The sequence below is a fragment of the Panthera uncia genome, assembly GCF_023721935.1.
Source record: "Panthera uncia isolate 11264 chromosome C1 unlocalized genomic scaffold, Puncia_PCG_1.0 HiC_scaffold_3, whole genome shotgun sequence".
NCBI lineage: Eukaryota > Metazoa > Chordata > Mammalia > Carnivora > Felidae > Panthera > Panthera uncia.
The window spans coordinates 19,033,815-19,060,487 of NW_026057584.1; the positions used below are offsets into that span (position 1 = coordinate 19,033,815).

The 26,673-nt window shown below is 37.8% G+C and overlaps 1 protein-coding gene across 5 annotated transcripts in view; it reads left to right on the forward strand.

Moving 5' to 3' along the window:
* USP37 (ubiquitin specific peptidase 37) overlaps positions 1-26,673 on the forward strand; it is a 97,900-nt gene that overhangs the window by 17,165 nt on the left and 54,062 nt on the right. For all 5 annotated transcript variants that reach the window (XM_049614884.1, XM_049614889.1, XM_049614885.1 and 2 more), the window contains 6 exons: positions 1,506-1,603; positions 4,421-4,599; positions 4,953-5,030; positions 12,774-12,871; positions 14,183-14,267; positions 21,249-21,410. In XM_049614884.1, the coding sequence (XP_049470841.1) occupies positions 1,506-1,603; positions 4,421-4,599; positions 4,953-5,030; positions 12,774-12,871; positions 14,183-14,267; positions 21,249-21,410 (700 nt within the window). The remainder of the gene's footprint in view (positions 1-1,505; positions 1,604-4,420; positions 4,600-4,952; positions 5,031-12,773; positions 12,872-14,182; positions 14,268-21,248; positions 21,411-26,673) is intronic.

Sequence of the window (26,673 nt, forward strand, 5' to 3'; positions counted from 1 at the left end):
TCCCCCTCTTCCTCTCTCTTCCTCTCTCTTCCTCTCTCTTCCTCTCTCTCCCTCTCTCTCCCTCTCTCTCCCTCTCTCTTCCTCTCTCTCCCTCTCTCTTCCTCTCTTTCTCTTTCCCTCTCACAAAAAATAACAAAACAAAAACTGTACATCCTTTACTCCAGCAATTCTTATTCTAACAAGTTCTTAGAATTCCTTTTCTACAAAAACAGTTTTATTCATGCAAGAAGATATGCAAATGCTCAGTATTTGCATTTTTTAAAAGTTAAAACATTTCAAAGGATTGTCTGTGGGAAATTGAAGTATAAAATACTTCTAAAGTATATACAAATTCACACTTCTGCAGTACCCTCATGGTTTTTTTTGTTTGTTTGTTTTTTTTTGTTTTGAGAGAGAGCAAGCACAAGTGGGGAGGGGCAGAGAGAGAGAGGGAGAGAGAGAGAATCCCAAGCAGGCTCCACACTGCCAGGGCAGAGCCCAGTGCAGGGCTCAAACTCACAAGCTGTGAGATCATGACCTGAGCCAAAGTCAGATGCTTAACCAGCTGAGCCACCCAGGTGCCCCAGTACCATATGTATTTTAAGCTAGCACTGATTTCTTTGGAATAGAAACCATTTATGCTGCTTGCTGAACTTAATAGAGTATATAGGTTATTGGAAGTATATCTGTCACTGGTTCTAACATGTTTCCTTAGCATCCAGTGTCAGTGTTCATGCCATTGACACATAGTGACTAATTTTTCTGTAGTGTTAATTACCAAATATTTATAGAGGAGACTTTATAGCACTTTGATTTTGCATTTAAAATTTTATTTTTTGGGGCACCTGGGTAGCTCAGTCAGTTAAACATCCGACTGTCACTCAGGTCATGATCTCATGGTTCGTGAGTTCAAGCCCCATGTCAGGCTGTATGCAGACAGCTCAGAGCCAGGAGCCTGTTTCAGATTCTGTGTCTCCCTCTCTCTCTGCCTTCCCCCACTCACACTCTGTCTTTCTCTCTCTCTCAAAAATAAACGTTAAAAAAGATTTTTTTAAAATTTATTTTTCTATTACATCTTCCCAGATTTTTGCATGTTATTTCATTTTTTGCTTGAGACTCTAGCTTGGAATTTCAATTACTATATATAGCAGATATATTTTCAGAAAGAATCGGTTGATAAGCTCTTTGATTTTTTTTTTAAGTTTATTTGAGAGAGAAAAAGTATGCTGAAGGGGCAGAGAGAGAGGGGGAGAGACAGAGAAAATCCCAAGTAGGCCCCACACTCTCAGTGGGCAGAGCCTGTATTGGGGCTCAAACCCACAAACTCATGAGATCATGACCTGGGCTGAAATCAAGAGTCAGAGGCTGAACCCACTGAGCCACCCAGGCACCCCAGCACTTTGATTTTTTAATGTTTCTTCTGTTTTTTTTTTTTTTTTTTTTTTTCCAGTATTCTGTAATAATGGTAAATCTCTTTATTAAAGTAAATGACTTGGGATTTATTCATTTATTTTTTCCCCCACCAGCCATGAAACCTCAGGGGTCTGGTAGTTTTGGAGCTATTCTGGGCAGCAGGACCTCACAGAAGGAAACCAACAGGCAGCTTTCTTACTCAGACAATCAGGTATGTTCATTTGACTTTTCTAGCTTTTAAAAAAAGTTAAAATCAACTATTATTATGCAAGTTTTTTCCATAATTTATCACAAATTCCCCTTCTTACATGTAGTTTTACTGAACCCAATGTGACCTATGCTCTGTGTCTCATGGTCATCGTGAACCACAGTAAAGTGTGTTTTTTTTTTAATATATATGTATTTTTTTTAAGTAGGCTGGGTCCAGCGTGGAGCCCAATGTGGGGCTCAAACTCACGACCTTGAGACCAAGACCTGAGCGGAGATCAAGAATTGAACACTCAACCAGTTGAGCCACCCAGGTGTCCCAAAGAGTAGTTTTTACAAACATAGCTTTGGTATTAGATGTAGGTTTGAGATTTGGTGCTGCTGCTTACTAGTCCTGGGTCATTGGAGAAGTTCCTTGAGTATCCTGAACCTTACTCTCCATCGGTAAAATTGAGACAGAAGTAGTATTTTAAGGGTTGCTGTGAGATAGTCCTGTAAAAGTGCTTAGCTCATGGTACCATATACTAACAATCCTATAAATATTTGTTGCTATTACTTTTGCGACGTCCTTTGATTTTGTTCTGCATTATGAACTTTTCCTCTATACTATATGATACCAACCTGCTTTGTTGAGGTTCTCTATTTACTTTTTAAGTAGTTTTTGTTTCATAAACATTCAGATAGCCATGAGTCTTGCTGTGTACTATTACAACTTAGGAGTCCTATGTCTTTTAAAATTTATCTCATAAATGGAAACCAGACATAAAGAAAAGCTTTGAACTATTCTGTAAGTAAATAGATGAGTTCTGTTTGGCTGGGAGAGGTGATTACTTAGTCCATTTGCTGGACTAAGCAGTGAGATTTTATTTTTGTTAGTTTTTTTAATAGGTTATGGGTGGTTTTTTTTCTTTACATTTTAACTGAAATATGATTGACATGCTATAAATGCACATATTTGAGGTGTACAATTTGACACGTTTTGACTTAGGTATATACCTATAAAATCATCACCATAATCAACCAAGTGAACATAAGCCATAACCCTTAAAAGTTTCCTCATCCCTCTTGGTAATCCTTCCTTCCTGATTTCTCTCTGGCATCTATCCCCTAAACCATAACTGGTTTGTTTTTTGTCGCTGTAGATTAGTTTGCATTTTCTAGAGTTTTATATAAGTGGAATCAGTGTATATATTTTTTGTCTTTTTCATTTAGCATAATTATTTGGAGATTCACATATACATAGAAATTCAAACTGTTAGAATACTTAAATATGTAAATGTTAACATACGTAGCAGAAACAAATATTTATACTCTCACAAGTAATGATTCCTGTCAGTGGGATTGTAAAATCAATTTTATGGGTCATAACTAGCATTAAATAAAAAAGGAACAAAATAGAAAATAATAGAGGAAGTATTATACATAGTAAGGATAAGTATTGATTTCTGAAATTTCTGTTGTCATTTTATGTATGTATAATAGTTTATGATGTAAAATATTTCTAAGTAGAGATCATGGTCAAAAGGGTTAAAAAATGCAAAACAGTATACATATGTATACTGTATAGTATACTACCATTTGTGTAACAAAAAGAATGAAGTTGGTTTGCATTTACATAAAGAAGAATACTTACAGAGGATAAGAGAATGGCAAGCGGAAGAACTGGATGGATGGCAGTGGATGATAAGGAGACTTCTTAGTGTATGGCTTTTATATTAGTATTTTGATTTTTGAGTCTTAAGAATGTATCACCCATTTGAAAATAAATTCTAACTTTTTAAAATTGTTCATTCAGATGATCTCAGAGATTTTTTTCTTTCCTATCCTAAGATTGTAATTCTGTAGAAAGAAAAAAATTAGAAATTTCTTCCATAGAGAAATTACATTGCTTTTAATCTAGTTGTAGAACTTATCTGGCAGAATGCTGGCCAAAAGCACTACTTCCCAACTAAGATGTTTAAATTGTTGTATTCACTTTGAATGTTCTTGCTATATTTTTAGGGTAGACTCTTCAAGTGATCTTCTGCCAGTGGACTCTGTCTCACTCTCATTCTCCCCATCATGATGTATTTGTTTCATTGATTCCTCCAGACTAGAACCCCTCAAAAGTCATATGAGGCATATGTGACTTGGTATTTAAGTTATGGCAACGAAATATCATCATTGCTTCTTTTTCTCATACTTATGTCACATGATCATAATCATTGAATGTTTTTCTCTGAAGATTTATTTTCATGCTAATCACTAGAATCACATCTTATGTATCTGAGTCTTTTTTTTTTAAGTCCGGTATTCAAAGCAAATTCCTTTCTGCCTCCAGTTATAGTGTGGAAATTTTAAGTTGATGGGAGTGCTAGAAGAAAATGAGTGTCAAGTTCAATTTCTGATGCAGACTCCACATTAGAATCAGCTAGAGTGCTTCAAAAAAGCCTACTGGTGAATGCGCCTCACTCCAAGCCAATTAGGCTCGACTCTCTGGAGATGGGTTTCTAGTTGTGAATTATTTTCATAAAAATTTTCCATATGAGGGGTGCCTGGGTGGCTCATTGGTTAAGCGTTTGACTTCAGCTCAGGTCATGATCTCACGCTTTGTAAGTTCAAGCCCCGCATAGGGCTCTGTGCTGACCACTCAGAGCCTGGAGCCTGCTTCAGATTCTGTCTCTCTCTTTCTCTGCTCCTCCGCCACTTGTGCGACACTCCCCCTCCCCCCCCAAAAGAAATAAACTTTAAAAAAATTTAAAAAGTTTTCCATGTGAGAATATGATCTAAAAGCATGCCAGTTAATTTGAATACTTAGCTATGTTAAACTTTATTCCTACAGACACCTTCAAAAAGAGGAAGTTTGGAAACTAAAGATGATATTCCATTTCGAAAAGTTCTTGGTAATCCAGGTAGAGGATCAATTAAGACTGCAGCAGGAAGTGGAATAGCTGTCACCCGAACAATTCCCTCTTTGACATCTACATCAACACCTCTTAGATCAGGGTCATTAGAAAATCGGTATGAAAGACTTTTTTTCTTAGTCATTAGCTGTGCCTGTTTATAAATGTCTTTTAGGCCTTTTAGAAAGACAGGGACTTTGAGAAAAAAGAGATTGTCCAGTGAGTAAAATATGTTAGAAAAAGAACATATAGAGCATATATTTATTTTAGTAGGTAATTAGTGTTGGCTTTTTATGATTTACATCAGTGACACATACTGAGCATGCAGATGTACAGTATATTAATTAAAATGTGGTTTAGAGAATTAAGCAGTAGTAGTCATAGTTCCTGTCCTTGAATATGTTGGTTTATATTTCTTAATGGTATGAATTATGACTTTTTTAAATAACTTTTTTTCTTTGTCCTCTACAGGACTGAAAAGAGGAAAAGAATGCTATCATCTGGCTCAGAGTTGAATGAAGATTACCCTAAGGAAAATGATTCATCATCGTAAGTTGCTTAAAGAACACTTAAGGCACTAGATCAGTGTTTCTTATATATTGGTAATTACGGTCGCTAAGGAAGATTGGGGGAGAGGTGTTCAGTTTATGAGAATTCTAAAGATAGAACAGAATTTAAAGTATTTTGGTGACAGTAGATTATAGACTCCATAGAGTATTTGGCCATTGCTGTTGCTTTGATCATTGCCCTTCTCCCATCCTAGCCTTTTTTATTATCTGCAATACTTAGAGGAAGAATAAGATTGAAGAACTCTAAACAGATGTTTCTTGTTGGCTGCTTTTTTTGGTGTGAATTCTTTCCTTCCCTTTATCTGTGATTTTTTTTTTTTTTTTTTTAATCCTATTCATGTGAAAAGTTAGCCTGGGAGTAAAAGGATGTGAACCTGACATAGGGTCTAGGCAAGGAGCTTCAGTTTTTTAGAGGTATTTTCTGGCTTCAACAAAAGAGAATAGACCTGCAACAGGACAGTCACCAGCTCACAGTCTCTTCCTCATCATGGAGGGTTTTTGTTTATTTTTTGTTGTTTGGGGGAGAATAGTTATTACACAATTAATGAAATACTTCAATTAGTGCCTTTTTAAAAAGTTTTTATTTAAATTCCAGTCAGTTGACATACAGTGTAATGTCAGTTTCAGGTGTACAATTTAGCAGTACAACACCCGGCGCTTATCACAAGTGCACTCCTTAATCCCTATCACCTGTTTAATCCATCGACCTACCTCTCCTCTGGTAACCATCAGTTTGTTCTCTATAGTTAAGAATGGGTGCCTGGGTGGCTCAGTCGGTTAAGTGGCCGACTTTGGCTCAGGTCATGATCTTGCAGTTTGTGAGTTCGAGCCCCGCGTCGGGCTCTGTGCTGACGGCTCAGAACCTGGAGCCTCTTCAGATTCTGTGTCTTTCTCTCTCTCTCTGCCCCTCCCCTACTCACACTCTGTCTCTGTCTCAAAAATAAACATTAAAAAAAAAATTTTTTTTTAAAGTTTGTTTTTTGTTTTCTCTCTTTTTTTCCCCCTAGATCATTTGTTTTGTTTCTTAAATTCCACATACAAGTAAAATCATATGGTATTTGTCTTTCTTTGACTGACTTATTTTGCTTAGCGTAATAGTGTCTAGCTCCGTCCACATCATTGCAAATGGCCAATTAATACCTTGACAGAAATCAGTTGATAATCAATTAACTGATACTCAAGGTCAAGGGTCAGCAGAAGAGAGTTGAGAAAAAGCTAAAGAAACTTTATATATTTATTGGGGTCTTGGTTCTGTTGCTATAACAGATGGAAAACTGGGTAGGTGATATAGGACTGGTGTGGCATCTGAAACTACAATCACCATAGACTCAGCTTCCTTCTATCTTGTTGGTCTACAATTCTTAATAAATAGCTTTCTTTTTGTGAACCAAGATAGATGCTTCAGCCTCCACTCTCATGTCTGCATGCCTGTTGATGGGAATGGAGAAAAGAACAAAGGGAAGGCATACTGCTTTCCTTTAGGCCGGAAATCGCACACACCACTTCTGTGCACATTGGCCAGAATTTGGTCGTATGGTTATACCAAATTATGAGGAACTCTGGGAAATATGCTTAGCCTAGCCCAAATTATACTATTATGGCAGAAGTGTACAATGATTATTTGGGGACAGTTAATAGTCTGCTGTAGTTTACCTCTCTAGCCATAGAAATATACCTATTCATCATTCTTCGCATACATTTAGTCATTGTATCCAGTTCAGAGCCCAGGATCTCTGGGTGATGTGCATTTCTCTCCATAATGTCTAAGTGTGCCTTGGACCATGTGCCTCATGGTCTGATACCTAAAAAAATAAAAGGCAAGTTAACCTGTATTCCCCACTCCCAAGTCTATACATGTATTATCATACATTGCTGGCATAGTTATAACCACAATAAAAATTTCTATTTAGAAAAGACAAGAATAGGAAACTGAAGGAGTCACTGCTCTACAGCAGCAAAAAAATCTTGGTAGGCTGAAGGTATGAAGACAGTGAAGGCAGTTTAGCCCATGTAGCAAGCAGTCTGTGTTCTGTCCTTTGGGAGAAACTCCCTCATTGTACTTCATTTGACTCCTGATTTTGCCCCCTAATAGATTTCCTTTGTCTTTTATCTTTCAAGGCCATAGCTGAAATGGGTTTTGAAGACTGTGTTCTTTCTTGGGGCTGTGCAGCTTTTGTAGCCTGCTTCATGCTGATAAAAGTTCTGGGAGTTAGAAGTATCCAGAAATCATTGCTTCTCAGCCTTTTGGTGAAGATCAAGTGTAGAAGTGTCCAGAAACCTAGGAGTTTTAGAAGTCCAAAAGTTTATTTAAATATAGAACAAAGATTTTATAGACTTGAGAAAGAATTTGGGCCAATATTTTTGTTGTTTGGTTTTGTTGTTGTTGTTTTTTAATGTTTATTAGAGAGAGAGCATCCTCAAGGAAGGGAGGGACAGAGAGAGAATCCCAAATAGGCTCACATCAGCAGCACAGAGTCCAGCGTGGGACTCGAATCCATGAACCATGAGATCATGACCTGAGCTGAAATCAAGAGTTGTGGGGTGCCTGGGTGGCTCAGTCAGTTGAGCATTTGACTTTGGCTCAGGTCATGATCTCGTGGTTCATAGGGTCAAGCCCCGCGTCGGGCTCTGTGCTGACAGCTCAGAGCCTGGAGCCTGCCTGCTTCAGATTCTGTGTCTCCCTCTCTCTGCCCCTGTCCTGCCTCTCTCTCCCTCTCTCAAAAATAAATAAACATTAAAAAAAAAAAAGTGAAGGGGCACCTGGGTGGCTCAGTCGGGTAAGTGTCCGACTTTGGCTCAGGTCATGATGTCACAGTTCGTGGGTTCGAGCCCCGTGTCTGGCTCTGTGCTGACAACTCAGAGCCTGGAGCCTGCTTCGGATTCTGTGTCTCCCTCTCTGTCTTTGTCCCTGCCCTGCTCAACTTACTCTCTTTCTCTCTCAAAAATAAATAAAACATTAAAAATTTTTTTTTAGGTTTTGAAATAATTTTAGATTTACAGAAAAGTTGCAAAAGCAATATAGAATGTTCCTGTATACCCTTCACCCAGTTTCTCCTAATAGTAACATCAAGTTGTTTTTTTCATAAATTTATTTCCTTAGTTAACCTTCTATCATTGCCTCAGTTTGACAATCAAAAGCAATTGGATTTTTTTGGTTCCATATGGTCTCAAATTACTAGACGATTTCAATTCTAGGCCATTGGCACAGAGGGCTATATTCCTTCTCATCCCTGATTGTAAGCTGGCTAGCCCCTTGCCTGGTTTAACCTGTCTTGAATAGGACCATGCTGAAACACAGACCAGTATTCTTATCGTCTTCAGTCTTTTCACTTAGAGTTATAGGTTTGATACGAAGACATTACAGTAACAGTTTTATGAACATTTTGCTGAGATGTAGCAGTAATATTCACCAGCTTTCCAGTCTGTAATACCTGTGTCCTGACCCTCCACCTTCCAACTGTAGCTAGTGCTATATATTTTAGGTTTGTTAGGGTAGTACCACACTTCTAGTAACAAAATTTGTGTATTCAGTGTCTAGTTGTAGGGAACAAAATTCATTTCAGCTAGTTTATATACACAAAGGTATTTGCCTTCAGAGAGTATTAACAGACTTACAGAATCGTTAGGAGAGCTGAAAAGATAGGCTTTAGGTTAAGCTTTCAGAATGATTTTAAGAGCTATGCCCCCGGATCAGGTTACCAAAGATGCCCCTGGCTGTTGCTGAAGCTAATAGCTGCATTGGAAGCTGTCACCTCTGGGACCATGCTGCCATTGCCAAGATTAGAAATCTCTACAGAAAAACCGGATGCCTCTAAAATGATGTTTGTCATAACAAGGAGCAGAACACATTACCTCTGCCTTACTTCCACTTTTCAGATCTTACACAATTACATGTAATTTATCTTAATTCCCATCCTGAACACTAACTAGGAAATGTAGTTTTTTTGTTTTTTGGCTTTTACAGGACAGATACACCAAAAGGTGGTTTTAATGGACTGTTGCATGTCAGTTCACCATATTCACTGTACTTGTGGGACATCTCACTTTTTCTACTTAGAATTCTGTGTAGTGAGCCCTAAATTTCTGATCTTTGTTTTGGGCTAATAATACTTTTAAACACATCACAGTCAGATTGTATGGAGTTTGGGTTTCCTAGGAGACTCTAGGTTACTACACTTGTATAAGTGACTTGTTAAGAAGGTGCTTATAGGACAGACCAGAGTGAGGAAATAGGACAGGGAAGGAGAGGAAGCCACCCAGGGGTGTGATCTTAGTGAAAAGTCCCACAGAGAGTAGACTTTATCTTGATCCAGCAGGGTCTCTGGGCCTGTTCCAACTTGAAGCAAGGAAGATGGGCTTTCATGTTCCCATACTGCACAGCCTTTGGTTCTGTGGCTCTGCCCCGATGGGCAAAATATTTTAAGTAGCCCAAAGGCAGTTCTCTGAAAAAGAACTGCAGGTGCTGGCTGTTGAAAACACACAACTGGGATGTGTGAAAAGTATAAAAAGGGATCTGAGGGGCTCTGATGGAGCAGAACTATTAAGTTCATTCCATGGTATCACAGATTCTTCACATTGATGCTACTCAATTTCTGGGTGAAAATCTTACAAAAGAGGGTTAGAGGGACGAGCTGCTATTTGTCCTTATTGCTATAAATAGCCTTGAGGCTATAACTGGTATTGTCATCTTTTTCTTCTGCTATCCGTTCTAGACTTGCTGCATTCTCCACTAATACTTCTGCTGGTCTTGGTGATTTGCCTAGTGGTATGACTAAAGTCCTCATCCCTCTGGGGATGAGCCCCTGGTCACTATGTACTTGTGCAGTCCATGGGTGCAAAAATTGCCCATTTGTAGTTAAAACTGAACGTGACAGCATTAAGAAATTCCCTAGTAAATCCCCTTTATTCCAAAGATATTCTTCATGTCCTCATTGTATAGTATCAACCCTGCCTCCTTATAGTAATCAGAGTCGGGGCATTTGGGTGGCTCAGTCGGTCAAGTGTCAAACTCTTGATTTCAGCTCAGGTCGTGATCTCACCGTTGATGAGTTTGAGCCCCACATCGGGCTCTGCACTGATAGTGTGGAGCTAGCTTGAGATTCTCTCTCCCTCTCTCTGCCCCTCCCCCGTTCATTCATGTGTGTACCCGCTCTCGCGCACTCTCCCTCTCAAAAAACAAAACAAAACAAAACAAAACAAAACCAAAGTCAGTTACCCCTGTTAGTATAGCAGTTCTTTTCTTTGCCTGATCCTCTGCCAACATGAGGAGCCCAAGATGAGTAGCAACCATAGCTTTAGATTAAATGGGACTCTTACTGTCCCCACGGTTGAAAAAGTTCCCCTTCTGGGAACCAGGACTTGATTGTTTAATGTCTCTTTAGTGGAGCTCTCTGGTGTGCATTAATAAACAGATCCCCACTGTTTGTACACACTTCTGTATGGCTGTTCATATACTTCTTCCATAAATCATTCTCCCTGATCTTCCAGACTTGCTACTTGCTGGCTTCTTACTATCCATCCAAACTATTTGCTGCTGTCCCGGAAATCATGGCCCACTTTTTTTTCCACACACAGTGGATAAAGAAGTGTGCCTCTCAAACTCTGCACCATGGAGGATTTCCTCTCACCACTCTGTTTTGGGGCAGTACCCTAATGGGTCTATAGTGCAGCAACAGTTCATTTTTATCCTGTACCAAGATAGCAGATGATCTGTCTGTGAATCAGGCCAGGTTGGTTATAGAGAGTACTCATAGGCCTATTCCTCTTATCTATTCCTGCTTGCTTAGAACTCATCCTAGATAAATTACTTCCACTTTATGATGGATTGCTGCTGTAACTGTCTGGTCTGATGACTTCAAGGGTCTCTTCCAGGCATTAGTAACATGCCAGGAGTAGTGTGTGATACTTTATAAGTAATGTATACTTTTTTTGCTGCAGACAGCATGGTCTTGCTCTCAAATCCTAAAGATGCAGGCTGAAATTCTCTTTGGGTGAGCAATTCTACATGGTGTCTTAAGTTGGTAATTGGCTCAATGGCTCAACTGACTCTATTGTTTTTTTCTCTTGAGCAGATCAGTACTCATAGCAACAGCCAACCAATTCCATAGTCTTTATGATTACTATTCCGTATCACTTGGATCAGTTATCTGTTGCTATATAGCAAACCACTCCAAAACTTAGTGACTTAAAATAGTAACTATTATTGCCTGTGAGTTGATGGTGACTTAAGTGATTCTACTTTATCTGGGCCAGAATTGGCCGATTGTCTCCGGGTACTCTCATTTTCTCATGCATCCATGGTCACTTGCTGAGGCAGCTAGTGGTTAGTTGGTCCAGAATGGCCTCACTCATGATTGCCATTGGCTTCCTACTGGTTGGGTAAAGAGGGTGATTGGGCCATGTGTCTTTCATCATCTAGCAAGTTAGTCTGGAGTCATTCACATAGCAGTGTCAGGATTCCAAGAGAGTGAGTGTAAATTTTCAAGGTGCCTTTAGCCTTAGGACTTATACACTGTTGTGTCTGTTGCATTCTTTTAGGAAAAGGAAATCGCAAAGCCAGCCCCATTAAGGCATGGGAAAATAGACTGCATTTCTTGATGGGGGATTTGGGTACAAGGAAAGGAATGATTTGGGACACATTTTTAAAAACTATTGAAATACAATTTGCATATTCTAAAATTCACTTATTTTAAATGTGCAATTCAATAATTTTGGGTGATTGTATTGAGTTGTGCAACCATCACCTTAATCTAGTTTTAGAATGTTTCTATAACCCCAGTAAGATCCATTGTGTAATCTACCATATTTCTCAAATGCTAGAGATATTGCATGAGCCATATTCATTTCTAGTTTATCCCATCCCAATTCACTACAAATGAAAATCTTAATAATTACAGTTGATAGGGTCCCAGAGGTATTATCACCAGCAGTGGGATTTCTGTTGCCATTGCCAAACAAGTGGTTCAGTTCCAGAATGTTGGCCTTAGAGGTGTGCTTCCTAGGCCCATTTCTAGAACTAGCTGTTGTTGATCAAGTTCTCCAGAAGCAGACGCTGAAATGGAGATTTGTGCTCAAGTTATTTATTAAGAAAGTACTCCCAGGGGATACCAGGAGGGGAGTAGGGAAAGCAAGTCAGTGAGTGCAGGAAATGAAGCTTGAGTGTGGTCTCATACAAAAATCAAGCAGAGGTTAGGCTTCATCCTAATTCCAGAGAGAAAACCTGTTACATAAAATTCACCTTAAAGTTGTTCTCTCATCCAAGCAAGGGAGCTTGGCTTCTTGACCTTACTTGTGTCTCTCAAAGTGCAAGCAAATTATCTCTAGTAGCTTGAGGTTAACGTGTGAAAAAGAACCCTAGGTACTGGCTGTCAAAAACATAACCTAAATTGGTGTGGAAGAGAAGACACAAAAACCGGGTCAGAGGGAATCCGGGTAGAGCCATCTGTGTTATGTGCTACAGGCTTTATGCATGATGGATCTCCTAAAATTAGTACTTTTAATCAAAGCATGAGCATATCTCCAACTGAACCCACTCCACTGGAAAGGTTTAGGTATTTGGGAATAATAGATGGGGGAAATGCCACTTAAGAAATTTTGACCTGTGTGTGAAATGTAAATTTTCTGAAATGATAAGTATTTAAAATTAAGAAGTATGTTTTTATATCTATATGGATATATATATGGATATATATATATACACACTGAATTAAATTATTAACTGTAGGAACAACAAGGCTATGACAGATCCCTCCAGAAAGTATTTAACCAGCAGTAGAGAGAAGCAGCTGAGTTTGAAACAGTCGGAAGAGAATAGAACATCAGGTAAGTATTTGGTCTTCATATAAAATGCTAATTTATTATATGACATACCGTATTATACTAGAAATAAAAACCTAAACTGGGACGTATCTCTACATTATTCGGTGCATGATTCAGTGCTAGTTATCAGGTGCCAATTTGTATCCAGTACTTGGCGAAAGTATTAGATATAAGGGATTTTTATTCTTTTAAGAAAGACTCTAACCTTTACCTTCTTCCCTATTTCACTGCCTACAGTTAAGCTTTTTTGTTGTCAAAGTACCTGAACCATAGAATGAATTCAAGGAGTTAAAGTGGTTGAAACTGAATTTTATCAGTGTTGCTGCTTGTTACAAGTTCCAGAAGGTCTTGGAATTATTGCCTGAAGCAGTTGTTTAAGTTCAGCTTGTACCCCATTTTACAAAAACTAAAAGTTACGCTGTCCACGAGTTGTTGTCAGTGTTTCCCACATTTAATATCTCTCTGATCCTCTCAACTCCTTAGAGAATCAGCTATGTGGTATTGATTTGAATATTATGTCAACTGGAAATTAAATTGAAGCAAGCTAAAATATGGCCAGGTGTTGAGTTTAAGAGAATTCATTTGATCAGGACTTCAGGAATGTTCTTTTTTTTTTAGTGGTTCAGGGTTATGACATTGGACTCCTACAGAAAGAAGTATCTCCAATATAATTCTTACCTCTGAAATAATAATATATTTTGTAACATCCACTTACTGGTTTTCAGCTTTTATAATCAACCTATAGTTAGGAAACAATGCTTAAAGATGTAATAAACCTTGACAATGTTGAAGTTAAGGTGTGTCTTAGAAAAGTTGATGGGGAAGAGGAGGAGAGAGAAAGAATGAAGTAGTCAAGTGATAAGGTTCATGGAACAAAATGTAGAAGTTTTAAGTGTGTTAAAGTTACAGAGTTAATCAGTAAAAGTAAAGTTAACACAACCAATACTTGGAGAGAAGAGAACAAGAACGAGTGATGTAAAGGAGAAATTGCTAATTTTTCATAACAGGGAGATATTACTTATAATGAATAAAGCAAGAAATAGTAGAAACATTATCTAGCATTATGAAGGAAATGAGGAAAACTAAGTTTTAAAACTGGTCAGAAATTAGAAGCAAAATTTTAGGGCAGGAGAGAATTCTTGGTATTATAACCTTTCTGCAGTGTTTGATCTTTTAACATGCATATATACTACTTCGATGCAAAGAAAGGGGGAGAAACAGTTAAATATAAACAGGCCTAATGCGTAATTTTATTATTAAATGAATTTGGCTGATTTAGGAATTAACATTTCCCTGTTTTTTTCATTTTTTTAGGGCTTTTACCTTTACAGTCATCATCGTTTTATGGCAGCAGAGCTGGATCCAAGGACTACTCTTCTGGTAGCACTAACCTAGACAGGTATGCGTTGGCTCTATGCTTCGTGAAGAACTTGAAGAGCTCTCATTTTCAGAATACTGAATGATGGTTTAGGCTGTGAGGTCTTAAGTGAATATCCTAATTTAAAATAACAAAATTGCTGAGAATCATGACTCACGATATTTTAGTTAGAAAGTATTCTGGAGGGGCACCTGTGTGGCTCAGTTGGTTGAGCATCTGACTCTTGATTTTGGCTCGGGTCATGATCTCATGGTTCATGAGCTCCAGCCCCACATCAGACTCTGTGCTGACCGCATGGAGCCTGCTTGGGTTCTCTCTCCCTCTCATGCATGTGTGTGCACTCGCATACTCTCTCTCTGTCTCTCTCTCAAAATAAATAAATAAATTTTTAAAAAATTATTTTAAAAACCGGAAATGTTTTAGTTTTCAGATGCTTTTTTTTTTTTTTTTAATGTTTTCAACAAATGAATAAATGTGCTGAGGCCACAGGTGGTGACTATGTGATCAGATTCTTGACCAGTGTATTTTCCATCATCCCTAGTGATGAACATATCAAGATCTCTCCTTAGGCTTTTTACTTATTTATTTATGAAAGAGAGAGCACACATGCAGGGGAGGGGCAGAGAGAGGGAGAGAGACTCCTAAGCAGGCTCTGCGCTGTCAGCACAGAGGCAGAGCCTGACAGGGGGCTTGAACTCACTAGTAAGCAGTGAGATCATGACCTCAGGCGAAATCAAGAGTCACCCAGGTGCCTCCTCAGACGTTTTTAAATTGCCTTCGTTGCCTGTGTATTAAGCTACTACCAAAAGTTAGGACATTTTCTTTAAAAAACAAGTTGCACGTTAGTATTTTTTACTGGGAAAGACTAGTCAGAAACTTAATTGCTGATCCTATACAGATTGAAAATTTTTTTTTTTTTTGAGATTTACTGAACATAAATATATTAGACAACTGGTAAGTGCTTGTCAAGAAAGCACTATCTTGGAATGTAGCCTGGAGGGGCAGTGGTAAATGTAAAAGGTAAGGGTAGTGGGTAATGGTGGTATATAATAGATATGCTATATGATGACCTATTAAGTGACATTTTGGGTTTTTTTAGTAGAATTTAATTCAAAGTGGTAAAAAATTTTTTTGATTATTTGATAAAATGAGGTGAAGTAAAGAATTTGATCCTGTATCTTTAGGTATATTCAGCCTTGGGTGGTTATTTCAGACACTTTATAACTACAGTGATAACTAAGTTATTTGAATTTAAAAGAGAGACATATTTTTGCTTATTAGAAGAATCCTAAAAGAATCCAAGTTTTTAAAAATCCTAAATTAATTATAGTACAAGTTTCTTCTCAAGATAATAGAATGTGTATATTTACTACACATAGGAATGACTGAAGGAAAAAACCTTTTTTAGGCAAAGCTGCAATTCAACGATGAGGTGAAGATTTCCAAATCATTGAGAAAAAAACTAATACTGAGTAAATAGGCTGAAGCCATGGGCACATGGAAAACACAGATTAGAGTCAAGTATTTAGGTCTGGGTCTTCAAAACCAGCATGGGATTGGGAATTGAACATAATTCCAGGCCAGAACTTGGTTTGTTATATGAAGCTACATATCTAGAACTGCTTTCTGTGCTAATAAACCAAGGCAAAACACTTTTGTAGCACTACCTGGGTTTGGAACCAAAAATGTGCTGCTTGCCTGATGCTCTCTGAGCAGAGATCAAATACACAGAAATGGGAATTTTAGTGATTGGTGCCTGTTTTAGTGTTGCTTGCACTGGGGCAAGAATTCTGAATCTCTAACATAAAGTCCCATGCAGATTAAAGGCCCACAGTGAGGCAGCTATTAAACATGTCAAGAATGTGGGATTGTGGAATGCAGCACAGAAAGAAGGTGGTAAATGTAAATCAAATGAAGAGGCTTGTGTTGGGCTCCATTGGTCTATCCTCCACATCTCAGTAGCATTTTGGAGAAAAAAAGACTGAGGAAAATAAAGACAAGGAATTTGCCAAAGAAGTATGGATGAAAGTGATGAAAGTCCACATGTTGAAAAGCTTCAACAAATGCCAAACAGCAGACACTGAAAAAAAAAAATCTACATTGTAGATGAAATTTTAAACGCTACTTGAAGGAATTACATCATTTATAAAAGGAAAGGAGATGGACATTAGTAACAATAGAAACAGAAGACACTGGAGTAATAGCATCAAAGAATTCTCTACCCAGCTAAATTATAATTCAAGAATGCAGGTGGGGCAACTGGGTGGCTTGGCTGGTTAAGAGCCCAACTCTTGATTTCGACTCAGGTCATGATGTCACAGTTTGTGAGATCGAGCTCCGTGTTGGGCTCTGCACTAACAGTGCAGAGCCTGCTTGGGATTCTCTCTACCTCTCTCTCTGCCCCTCCCCCACTTGTGCACACTCGCACTCTCTCTCAAAATAAATACAATTTAAAAACATTAAAAAAAAATGCAGACAAGTAATGCTGTTTTTAGATATACAGAGACAATTCAGCAAGAAGCAAATTGAAGGAGTGAAAATAAATACCTGAGCAAAAAATTATAAAACCATATTTAAAAATCTAAATACTTTTAAAATTTATTCATTTGTATGCTAAATGTATATAGAAACTCCAGAAGTTACAGGGTGCAAACAGTGAAAAGTAAATCTCCCTTTCTTTTCTAATTCCTAGTTGTTTATTTTATCTTTCCAGAGGCAAATACTATTGCTAATATTCTTTCAGGGTTATTCTGTACATCTAAATACAGTTCGGTAGTTTTTATAAAATGAGGCGACAATAGGATTGAAAGCAAAAAATTAATAAAATTTTAGACACTAAAGAGAAATAGAGTGGGGAAGAATATAGGGAAATTAAAACATTTTAAGTTCCTTTTGAGAACTTAAGTTATACATAATAAAAAGTTAAAGATGACTTCTGCTTCTGGCCAAGATGGAGTTATAGGGACCAGATTTGCCTTCTGTCATGAAACAACTGAGAACCTGGGCAAAATATATGAAACAGTATGGACATGACATTGGACATGAGGCAGTGAAAGACAGTGATCCATGAAAGTTGGGAAGCAAATGAAGTTAGCCTTATGACTGCCCTACCTTGCTTCGTGGAGAAAGTTCTCAGGCTGCCACACAAGGAGGGGAAACCAGTCAGAGCCCTGTGCTCTTCCTGAGTTGAGGAAATGAAGCTAGGAGTTCTGGGAGGTCAAGACATCAGGAATTCACAGAGCAGACGAGCAGAGAGGATAGCTGCACAGAGAAAGAATTGCAGAGATCTGCAGAGGGTTCCCCTTGAGTATTCAGTTGACTGCTGATCAATTTTTCAGGTGAGGAAACTAGCCAAGGCCTAGAAAAGAATCACCCCAAGCATCTAAGGGAATAATACTTGGAGTTCACCTAAAGTTAGAGGTAGTTCCTGTTTCTGATAGCAGCAGTGTGCGTGCTAAGAAAGGCCTTGCCTCATTTGTGAGGAAAACCATCCCTGGACTAATTGCTGCTCTGTTCACACATAACAAACCTTAAAAACAAGACCCAAAAAGATCTTACTGTTTCCAGGTAACCTAATTACATCCCAGAGCAAAATTCAAGAATGTTTATAAAAACCAAAAATATCCAGGGGCGCCTGGGTGACATTCTGATTCTTGATTTTGGCTTGGGTCATGATCTCAGGGTCGTGAGATCGAGCCCCATATTGGGCTCTGCACTGGGCACAGAGCCTCCTTAAGAGTCTCTCCCTCTCTCCCTACCAAGCCCTGCTTACCCCACTCACACATGCTCTTTCTCTCTTAAAAAATTCTCAGTGTCTGGCACCAAAGAAAACTTACTAGGCATACAAAAAAGCAGGAAAATTCAGCCTTTATGGAGGAGAAAAGTTAATAAATACTGACACAGGTGATAGAATTAGCATATGGAAATTAAAAGTTATTAGTCCGAATCAGTCATGACATTAAATATAAATACAAACTGTTTTAACTGTTGTTAAAAAAGACTGGATATTAAAGGAAGAAAAATAATCTATATACTATTTAAAAGAAACAAATACAACATAAAGATGAAAAAAGGTTGAGAGCCAAAGGATGGAAACAAATACACCTTGCATTATTCAAACTACAGTGTTTAGGAATGCATTGTAAGAGATACAACTGATGGAAAGGTAATGATAGATTTTAGGGTAGGGGCACCTTGCTGGCTCAGTCAGTAGAGCATGTGACCCTTGATCTTGGAGTTTGTGAGTTAAAGTCCCACATTGGGTGTAGAGATTACTTAAAATCCTTAAAAAAAAAAAAAAAAAGTCTAGGCAGATTAAAGACCTAAATAGGAAGAAAATAAGAGTTAAGACTTTTCGGGGAAAATATTTCTGTGACCTTAAATTATAGACTTATAAAATTAATAGCACAGTGGCCAGGCAGCCCAGCTTCACGAAGGCTCTCGGTGTGCCATGGCCCACTGCCATGATGCCCAGAGGAAGGTCAGCCTCACACTGGGGGCAGCAAAGGAGGAGAAACCTGCTTCTGCAAAAGTGGAAACAAAGCCAAAGAGGGAGGAAAGGATAAGTCTTCAGACAGAAGTGCAGCAAAGGGAAAACAGGCTGAAGTGGCTAACCAAGAAACAAAAGACTTACCTGCAGAAAATGGAGAAAATAAAAATGAGAGTCCAGCCTCTGATGAAGCAGGAGAGAAAGAAGCCAAGTCTGTATTAGTATCATTACCATGTCTTATCAGTGGTCCCTGTCTCCCTTCTTGTACAATCCAGAGGAATATTTTTATCAACTGTTTTGTAAATGTAAGTTTTTTAGTACCTCTGGAAATATTTTTAAGAAGGAGGGAATCCCATCTCAACCCATTTTTAAAGTATAAATGCTTTTTTTGTAAGAGGTAAAATAATTTGCTGGTTGTTTATTTTTTGGTATAACCAGAAAATAATAGGATATTAAATTTGAGAGGCTTTGATTGTCTTGGGTGTCAGTTTAACATTCCATAGGTGGGGTAGTTTTTATATACTATGATACCAAGCATACTAAATAGCAGTTTGGAGTCAGATATGCCTTTAATAGATCTTGAACGTTTTTTTTAATGTTTATTTTGAGAGAGAGAATGAGAGTGTGCAAATAGGGGAGGGGCAGAGAGAGAGAGAGAGCGGGAGAGAGGGAATCCTAAGCAGGCTCCAGTGCTCTCAGTGCAGAGCCTGATGTGGGACTCAATCTCACAAACCGTGAGATCATGACCTGAGCCAAAATCAAGAGTTGGTCCCTTAACCAACTGAGCCACCCAGGCACCCCTGTCTTGACCATTTTATTTATTTATTTAAATTTTTTTTTTAACATTTATTTTTGAGAGAGAGAGAGGGAGACAGAGTGCGAGCAGGGGAGGGGCAGGGAGACAGAGGGAAACACAGAATCTGAAGCAGGCTCCAGGCTCTGAGCTGTCAGCACAGAGCCCGACGCGGGGCTCAAACTCAGGAACCGCAAGATCATGACCTGAACTGAAGTTGGACACTTAATCGACTGAGCCATCCAGGCACTGCTTGAACATTTTAAAATTACTTTTATTCCCATGTTGTCTTTGGTGGAATTATTTCCTAAAGAAAACCACTCCTTGATCTTGGCTCTCCCTGTCAGAATTGTGTACTCTGTAACTTCTTGGTCATAGTAGTCTAGTTTTCTTAGTAACTTTGTTAATGAGCTTTTATAGGATTCAAAATTTAAGTATGTAGTGTATATGATATTGTGAGTTAATAGGACTTAATGTAACAGCATATCAACATTTTGAAGATATTGGTGCTTGATATACTGTTAAGGGAAATTTGCCTCCAGATTTTAAGCTGGAAGGTCACTGGAATAACTTTTAGAAAAGAATCACAGCTACATGATTTTTTAGATTTTTGGTATATACATTAAGAATTGTATACAAATTGAAGTGTCTGTACTGATCCTCAGAACAACCAATAAAAACTCAGTTATGAAAGAAAAAAATATGAAACTACAAAAGACTGATAAATTTGATTATGTCAAAGCTTGACACTTAGAATATATAATAAAGAATTAGAGGGGCGCCTGGGTGGCTCAGTCGGTTAAGCGGCTGACTTCGGCTCAGGTCATGATTTCGCGGTCCGTGAGTTCGAGCCCCGCATCGGGTTCTGTGCTGACAGCTCAGAGACTGGAGCCTGTTTCAGATTCTGTGTCTCCGTCTCTCTGACCCTCCCCTGTTCATGCTCTGTCTCTCTCTGTCTCAAAAATAAATAAACGTTAAAAAAAAAAAAAAAGGGAATTAGAATGTGGAATATTTAAAAAACTGCAAATCATTAAGAACCCCGTATAAAACAAAGGGTACGCAAAAGCAGTTCAGAGAAGAACAATTATAAAAATACGTTCAACCTCAGTAGTAATCAGAAAGATGTGAAAAATAACGATGAGATCATGTTTCACTTGTTAATGTGATGGAGACCATGTGAAGAAATAGAAATTCACTATTAGTGAAAATAGAAATTGGTACAGCCTTTTGGGAAAACAGTGACAAGATTTCAGAAGACTAAAAATTAAAAATTGAAAATACTTATTCCTAACATTTTTGCTTCTAAGCATGTAAACTAAAGGAAGTTCTCCAGGAAACTGGGTAAGAATATTTGTTGTGTCATTATTTGCAGTAGTGGAAAAAGTTAACTGCCTAAATGTTTTCAAGACTGGGTAAATTAATATATCTATTAAGTGAATAAAAGTAAATAGTAAAGTAAAACTGTATTATAGTTTTTTTCAAGCCATTAACTTGGATTATTTTGATTATAGGTTAAGTAGGTACAGTGTCACAGGCTTCTTCAGCTATTGACAGACTTGCTAATTTACATTTGTGGAATTTTTTCCAAGTGATCATCATTATGGATATTTCCCCAAATTTAGGATTTTTTTTTTCAGACATTGACTGCTCTGAATCTACTAGGGGGGAAAATAATATTCAAAATTGTTTTGCTTTCCTCATTGTCTGTTCTTTTTTATAGGACTAATGTTTCAAGCCAAACTCCCTCTGCCAAAAGAAGTTTGGGGTTTCTTCCACAGCCAGCTCCTCTTTCTGTCAAAAAGCTGAGGTGTAATCAGGATTATGCTGGCTGGAACAAACCAAGAGTGCCCCTTTCCTCTCACCAACAGCAGCAACTGCAGGGGTAAGTAAATTCATTGTATTTTACTTTCTTTTTGTGAAGTGATTAACTAAAGTATATATTGCTTGGTGTAAAAAAGAATGAAAGGAGTCATATTAATTACAGTTTTAAAATATATACTCCCTTATTAAAGATTTATCATATCCATTAGTAATGATATATCAGGCCATTATCTGATCTCCCGTTTTTGAACTTTGAAAAAAATTCATACGTATAACATACTAATCATAAGGCAAAAAAAGTGTATTTTCTAATCACATGCACTTCATCCTTCTCCTGAGATATTTCAGCACTAAATTTTATTTATATGCTCCCCAGCCTCTTTATGCTTAGAGTTTTATTAAACACATAAAAAGGAGATCATAGGGGCGCCTGGGTAGCTCAGTTGGTTGAGCGTCCAACTCTTGCTTTTGGCTCAGGTCATGATTATCACGGTCGTGAGATCGAGCTCTGTGTCAGGCTCTGCCTCTGTGCTGACAGCTCCCAGAGCCAGCTTGGGATTCCTTCTCCCTCTCTCTCTGCCCCTCCCCTGCTTGCACATGCACTCTCTCTCAAAATAAACTTAAAAGGAGAGAGAGATCACAATGTAATAACTAATAATAATTGTAGCGCTCTTACCTAAAGTATTTGTTACATGCCAAATACTGTGTACTAAGTGTTTAAATAGATTTTTTTTTCTTTAAATTCTCATAGCAGCTCTGTGAGATAGATGTATGAAATATCTGCATTTAGAGGTGCCTGGGTGGCTCATTTGGTTAAGTATCTGACTCTTTCTTGATTTCGGCTCAGATCATAATCTCATGCATGGTTTGTGGGATCGAGCCCCTCATTGGGCTCTGCACTGACAGCACAGAGCTTGCTTAGGATTCTTCGATCTTCCCTCCCCCCCCCGCCCCCACTGGCACAGGTGGTCTCACACTCTCTCAAAATAAATAAACTTAAAAAAAAAATCGGTTTTTACAAATGAAGTAACTAAGGCTTAGATAAGGTAACTAACTTTCTCAAGGTGATATAGTCAGTGGTACAGCAGTAGTAAACTTCGTCAGTTGGGCTCCACTTGCATTCTTAACCCCTGTGCTCTATTACTTCTCTGTTCCTTGATTTTTTTTCACTCCATACTAATCATGGGCTTCCTCCTATATTATGACATAACCTTTAACCATGTTAGTGTACATTTCGATTTCCCTTTTTGCCATTACCATCTAGGCTAGAATGAAGATTCTCATGCGTATCTTTTTAATATTTATTGGAACTTTAGTATAAATTTTTGGAAGTGTATTTTTGTTAAGACTACAATTTTGAAGTTTTGAAATTTTTTTATTATTCTTACCAAACTGCTCTCCTCACATCTACCAGTTTGTTTTCAGTGTTGCTCAAATTATTGCTTTTGTACTCGCTTTAAGGTAATCTTTTTACTTGAATGAGTGGCATCTCCCAATTTGGCTTATCCATAGTGATTTATATGCTTCATGTCATAGCAGATAATAATATAGAATTTACAGTGAAGACATTTCACTTTCTTCTCTGTTTTCCTGTTCCTTTTCTCTGAGCTTTTTTTCCCCTGTGCTTTTTTCACCAAATTTTTGGTCTGCCTCAAATTATTACCCTGCTTTCTCCTTACTAGACAACATTCTTGTTATATTAGTCATACCTGTCCCCTCTTGTGACCATTTTTTATCCAGATCTTGTCTCTATCTTCATCATATTTGTCTCATTTTCTTATTGTCTTCTCTTATGCGGTCTTTGTTTTCTGGTCTTTGTTTCCATTTCTGGTCTCTGTCATTTGCTTCCTGCAGAGTCCTTTGAAATTCTCATGAGTTACCCACTGTTGATGCTCCAGACTTCCTGTCTACTTCTAGTGTTTCTTTAATTTTGGTATATACCTATACCCATCTCTAGGAATATAGCTTTCTTTTTTTCAGACTTGTTTCATGAATTAGACTGTAGGGTTTCAAGTAGGCTAAGTACTCAGGACTAAGGACTCCTTAAAAACAACAACAACAGCGGTGCCTGGGTGGCTCAGTCGGTTAAGTGTCTGACATCGGCTCGGGTCATGATCTCACAGTTGGTGAGTTCAAGCCCCACGTCGGGCTCTGTGCTGACAGCTCAGAGCTTGGATCCTGCTTCAGATTCTGTGTCTCCCTGTTTCTCTGCCCTTCCCCCATTCACGCTCTTTCTCTCTGTGTCTCTCAAAAATGAATAAATGTTAAAAAATTAAAAAACAACAACAAACAGTGGAAAACTGCCAGATCTAGAGGTTAAAGGAGGCCACCTAATTCCATTGTTCCTTACAAATCCTCAAAAAAATATAAAATGAATGAGTAGTGCAAAGAAAAGCACACATAACCATTAACATTACTAGGAGAGAAAGAATACTATCACCTGCAAACTACCTTCTGGGTAGAGAAGCAAACCAAATGCCAGTAGTGTTATTTTCTACTGCTTTAAGCCTGTGAGTGCTGAGTTGGGGATAGGAGGCTTTAGAGATTCCGTGAAACAAAAATATATAGGCGGTAGAAGGCTTAGATGAAGCATAGGAAAAAAGAAAAATCACTGTCAGAGAAATTCAGATACCATCTGCTGAAATACTGAATATAAGTCTGGATCTTGGTAGTTCACAGCTCTGGTTACAGGAAAGGAACTTGCAAGTAATTGGTGTCAGAAGTAACAGTCTCAAAGAAGCATTACTTGTGGGGAAGGAATCATCCAAACCTGGAGACTTGGTTTAGAAGCAAAAGAAAAAAATGAGAGAAAAATTATGAGTTGTGCTGAAATAAAGGGCAAACAAGACATGCCAACCCTGCCTTGTCTTCTACCACCACTATCATCTTCCATTAAAGAAACGGCTTTTTCCTAAACTAACAGAAGAAGGTATACTTAGGAACCCTGTCCATGAAATGAACAGGAATGTAAAAAGCAGGCCACTGCCATACAAAATTATAAGGAAAAAAAACATGATTCAAAATATTTAGACCAAAAAAAATTGTACCCCTGCAAGCACCGTGAACCATGAGAAAACTGTTGTATAGCACCCAAAACTGAATTAAATGTCCTTAGACAAGCATTTGAAGGTATGAAAAAAACACCATGGATCAGGAATTCAAACCCTAAATCAAAATGGGCAAACAGGAAGAAATGGCAGTTGCTTATGCTCCGAAAAAAGAAGAAAGACATCATATCAAAAGGCTAAATTAAAGGTCCCCAAGGGAAAATAAGTTTACATGAAAATTAATAAGGGGCTTTGAAGGAAAACAGAAGAACCACCCAAGGGGGAGTGGAGATGAGATGGAGAAGTATGAACAATCAGAGATAAATAAGTAAGTAAATAATAAACAATCAGGGAGAAAGAGTTGAACTCGGAAACAGGCAAGGAAGGTCCCATTAGAGTCTAACAGTCTAGACTTTAAAGATAAGAAAACTGTTAGACTTTAGATTAAGTTTTATTAGACTTCAAAGATACGGAGAAATCCTCAGTGCTTGAGTCAAAAGGATGAAATTATTTGCAAGGGCAAGAGAAGACCGATACCAGACTTCTCAAGTCATCATTCAAAGCAAGACAAGAAAAGAACAAAATTTTGAAGAAACTTGAGGAAAGAAAGGATGCACAAAGATTGTGCCAATCCAAGCGGCCAAGTATGCAGGCTAGAGAAAATAAGCTTTGAAGTGGAAGAACTCCAAAAACTGTATACATATGCTCTTCATGAGGAATCTGCAGAGTGTGAGCTTCGCCCAACCAAGAGGTGACAAGGGAGACATTGACAAGACATAGGTGATGAACTTTCATGTATTTGGTTGTAGAGCTAAGACTAAAACAATGGTGGGAACACATGGAAAGATGGTATATAAACATTACGTCTTCTGTCAAAGGAGTATGATTGCATCTGAAAGGAAATGGAAAGGGAGAGAAAAGAAAAAGTAGAATAAAATAATTGTGTCAGAGGTAATAGGTATGAGTCAAAGGTTGCCTTTTAAAATGGACAGACTAGATAGTAAAAGAAAAAGCTTAAGAAGTAAGAGTTAATGGCACCATAAAAAAGTATAAATCGGGGCACCTGAGTGGCTCAGTTGGTTACGTGCCCGACTTTGATTTCAACTCAGGTCATGATCTCATGGTTCGTGAGTTCAATCCCCACATCAGACTCCGTGCTGACAGAGCCTGCTTGGGATTCTCACTGTCTCCCTCTTTTTCCCTGCCCCTACCCCACCCATGATTTCCATATCTCGCAAAATAAATGAATAAACTTAAAAAAATGATTACTGTAATACAAAATAATAAAGAAAATACAAAATATAAAGAAAAATAAATTAACCTGCACTTATCTTTGAAAACCTTTGTGGCTGGTGTGAGGGAGATAAGAGAGAGGAGGACTGTTGTGTAGGACAACTTTCAGTAACAGATGTTGACTGCAGTACAGTATTAATAAACTCTTGTCATATACTGTATTTAATATAACTGGCAATAAGGCTGCAGAGGAAAGGATCTATATCCGCAGACAGCCTGACCTAGAATGAAGCAAAGCATTCCTGAGCTTACTCTTGTATGGAAAAGCAAAGGACTGTCCATAGGTGCTTTGATGTGACAAAAAATACACGAGTGCCAGTTGTGGGCACCTTCCAACATCCTGAAAAATCACTGAAATCACTGATTTCTGCCAAACACCAGGGCCTGGACCTGAGCATCTGAGCATGGGGGACGATCACCCACAATCCTGCGGTGTGAGAGAGAGAGAAAGAGAGAGAGAGAGAACCATTAGCTCAATTGTGATCATGTGAGATTCGGCATCACATACCACTCATATTGCAAGACATCGTTCATTTATCAAGTTAAAATTTATCAGAAATGTTCACTCTTCTGGAACACTTGCAGAACAAGTTACAATCCAAGGTTTTACTGTATGTGTTTGTTCAAGTAGTACACACAAAAAGTTACAAACCAGTATCATTTATGAATACTGATGCAAGAAACCTTAAGTTAAATACTGACATATTTCTATTCCAGTATCACATTAAGAAAATATAATAATAAATAATATATAATATATAATAATACTATATATTATTATATATTATATTATATAATTAATTAATAATAATAATATAATAAATATATATTTTATTTATAATATACATAAAATATAATATAAATATAATACATATTATATTATATATTATATTATATATTATATATAATGTATATTATATATTATATAATTATATATAATATACATTATATATAATATTAAATATATATGCTATATATTTATAG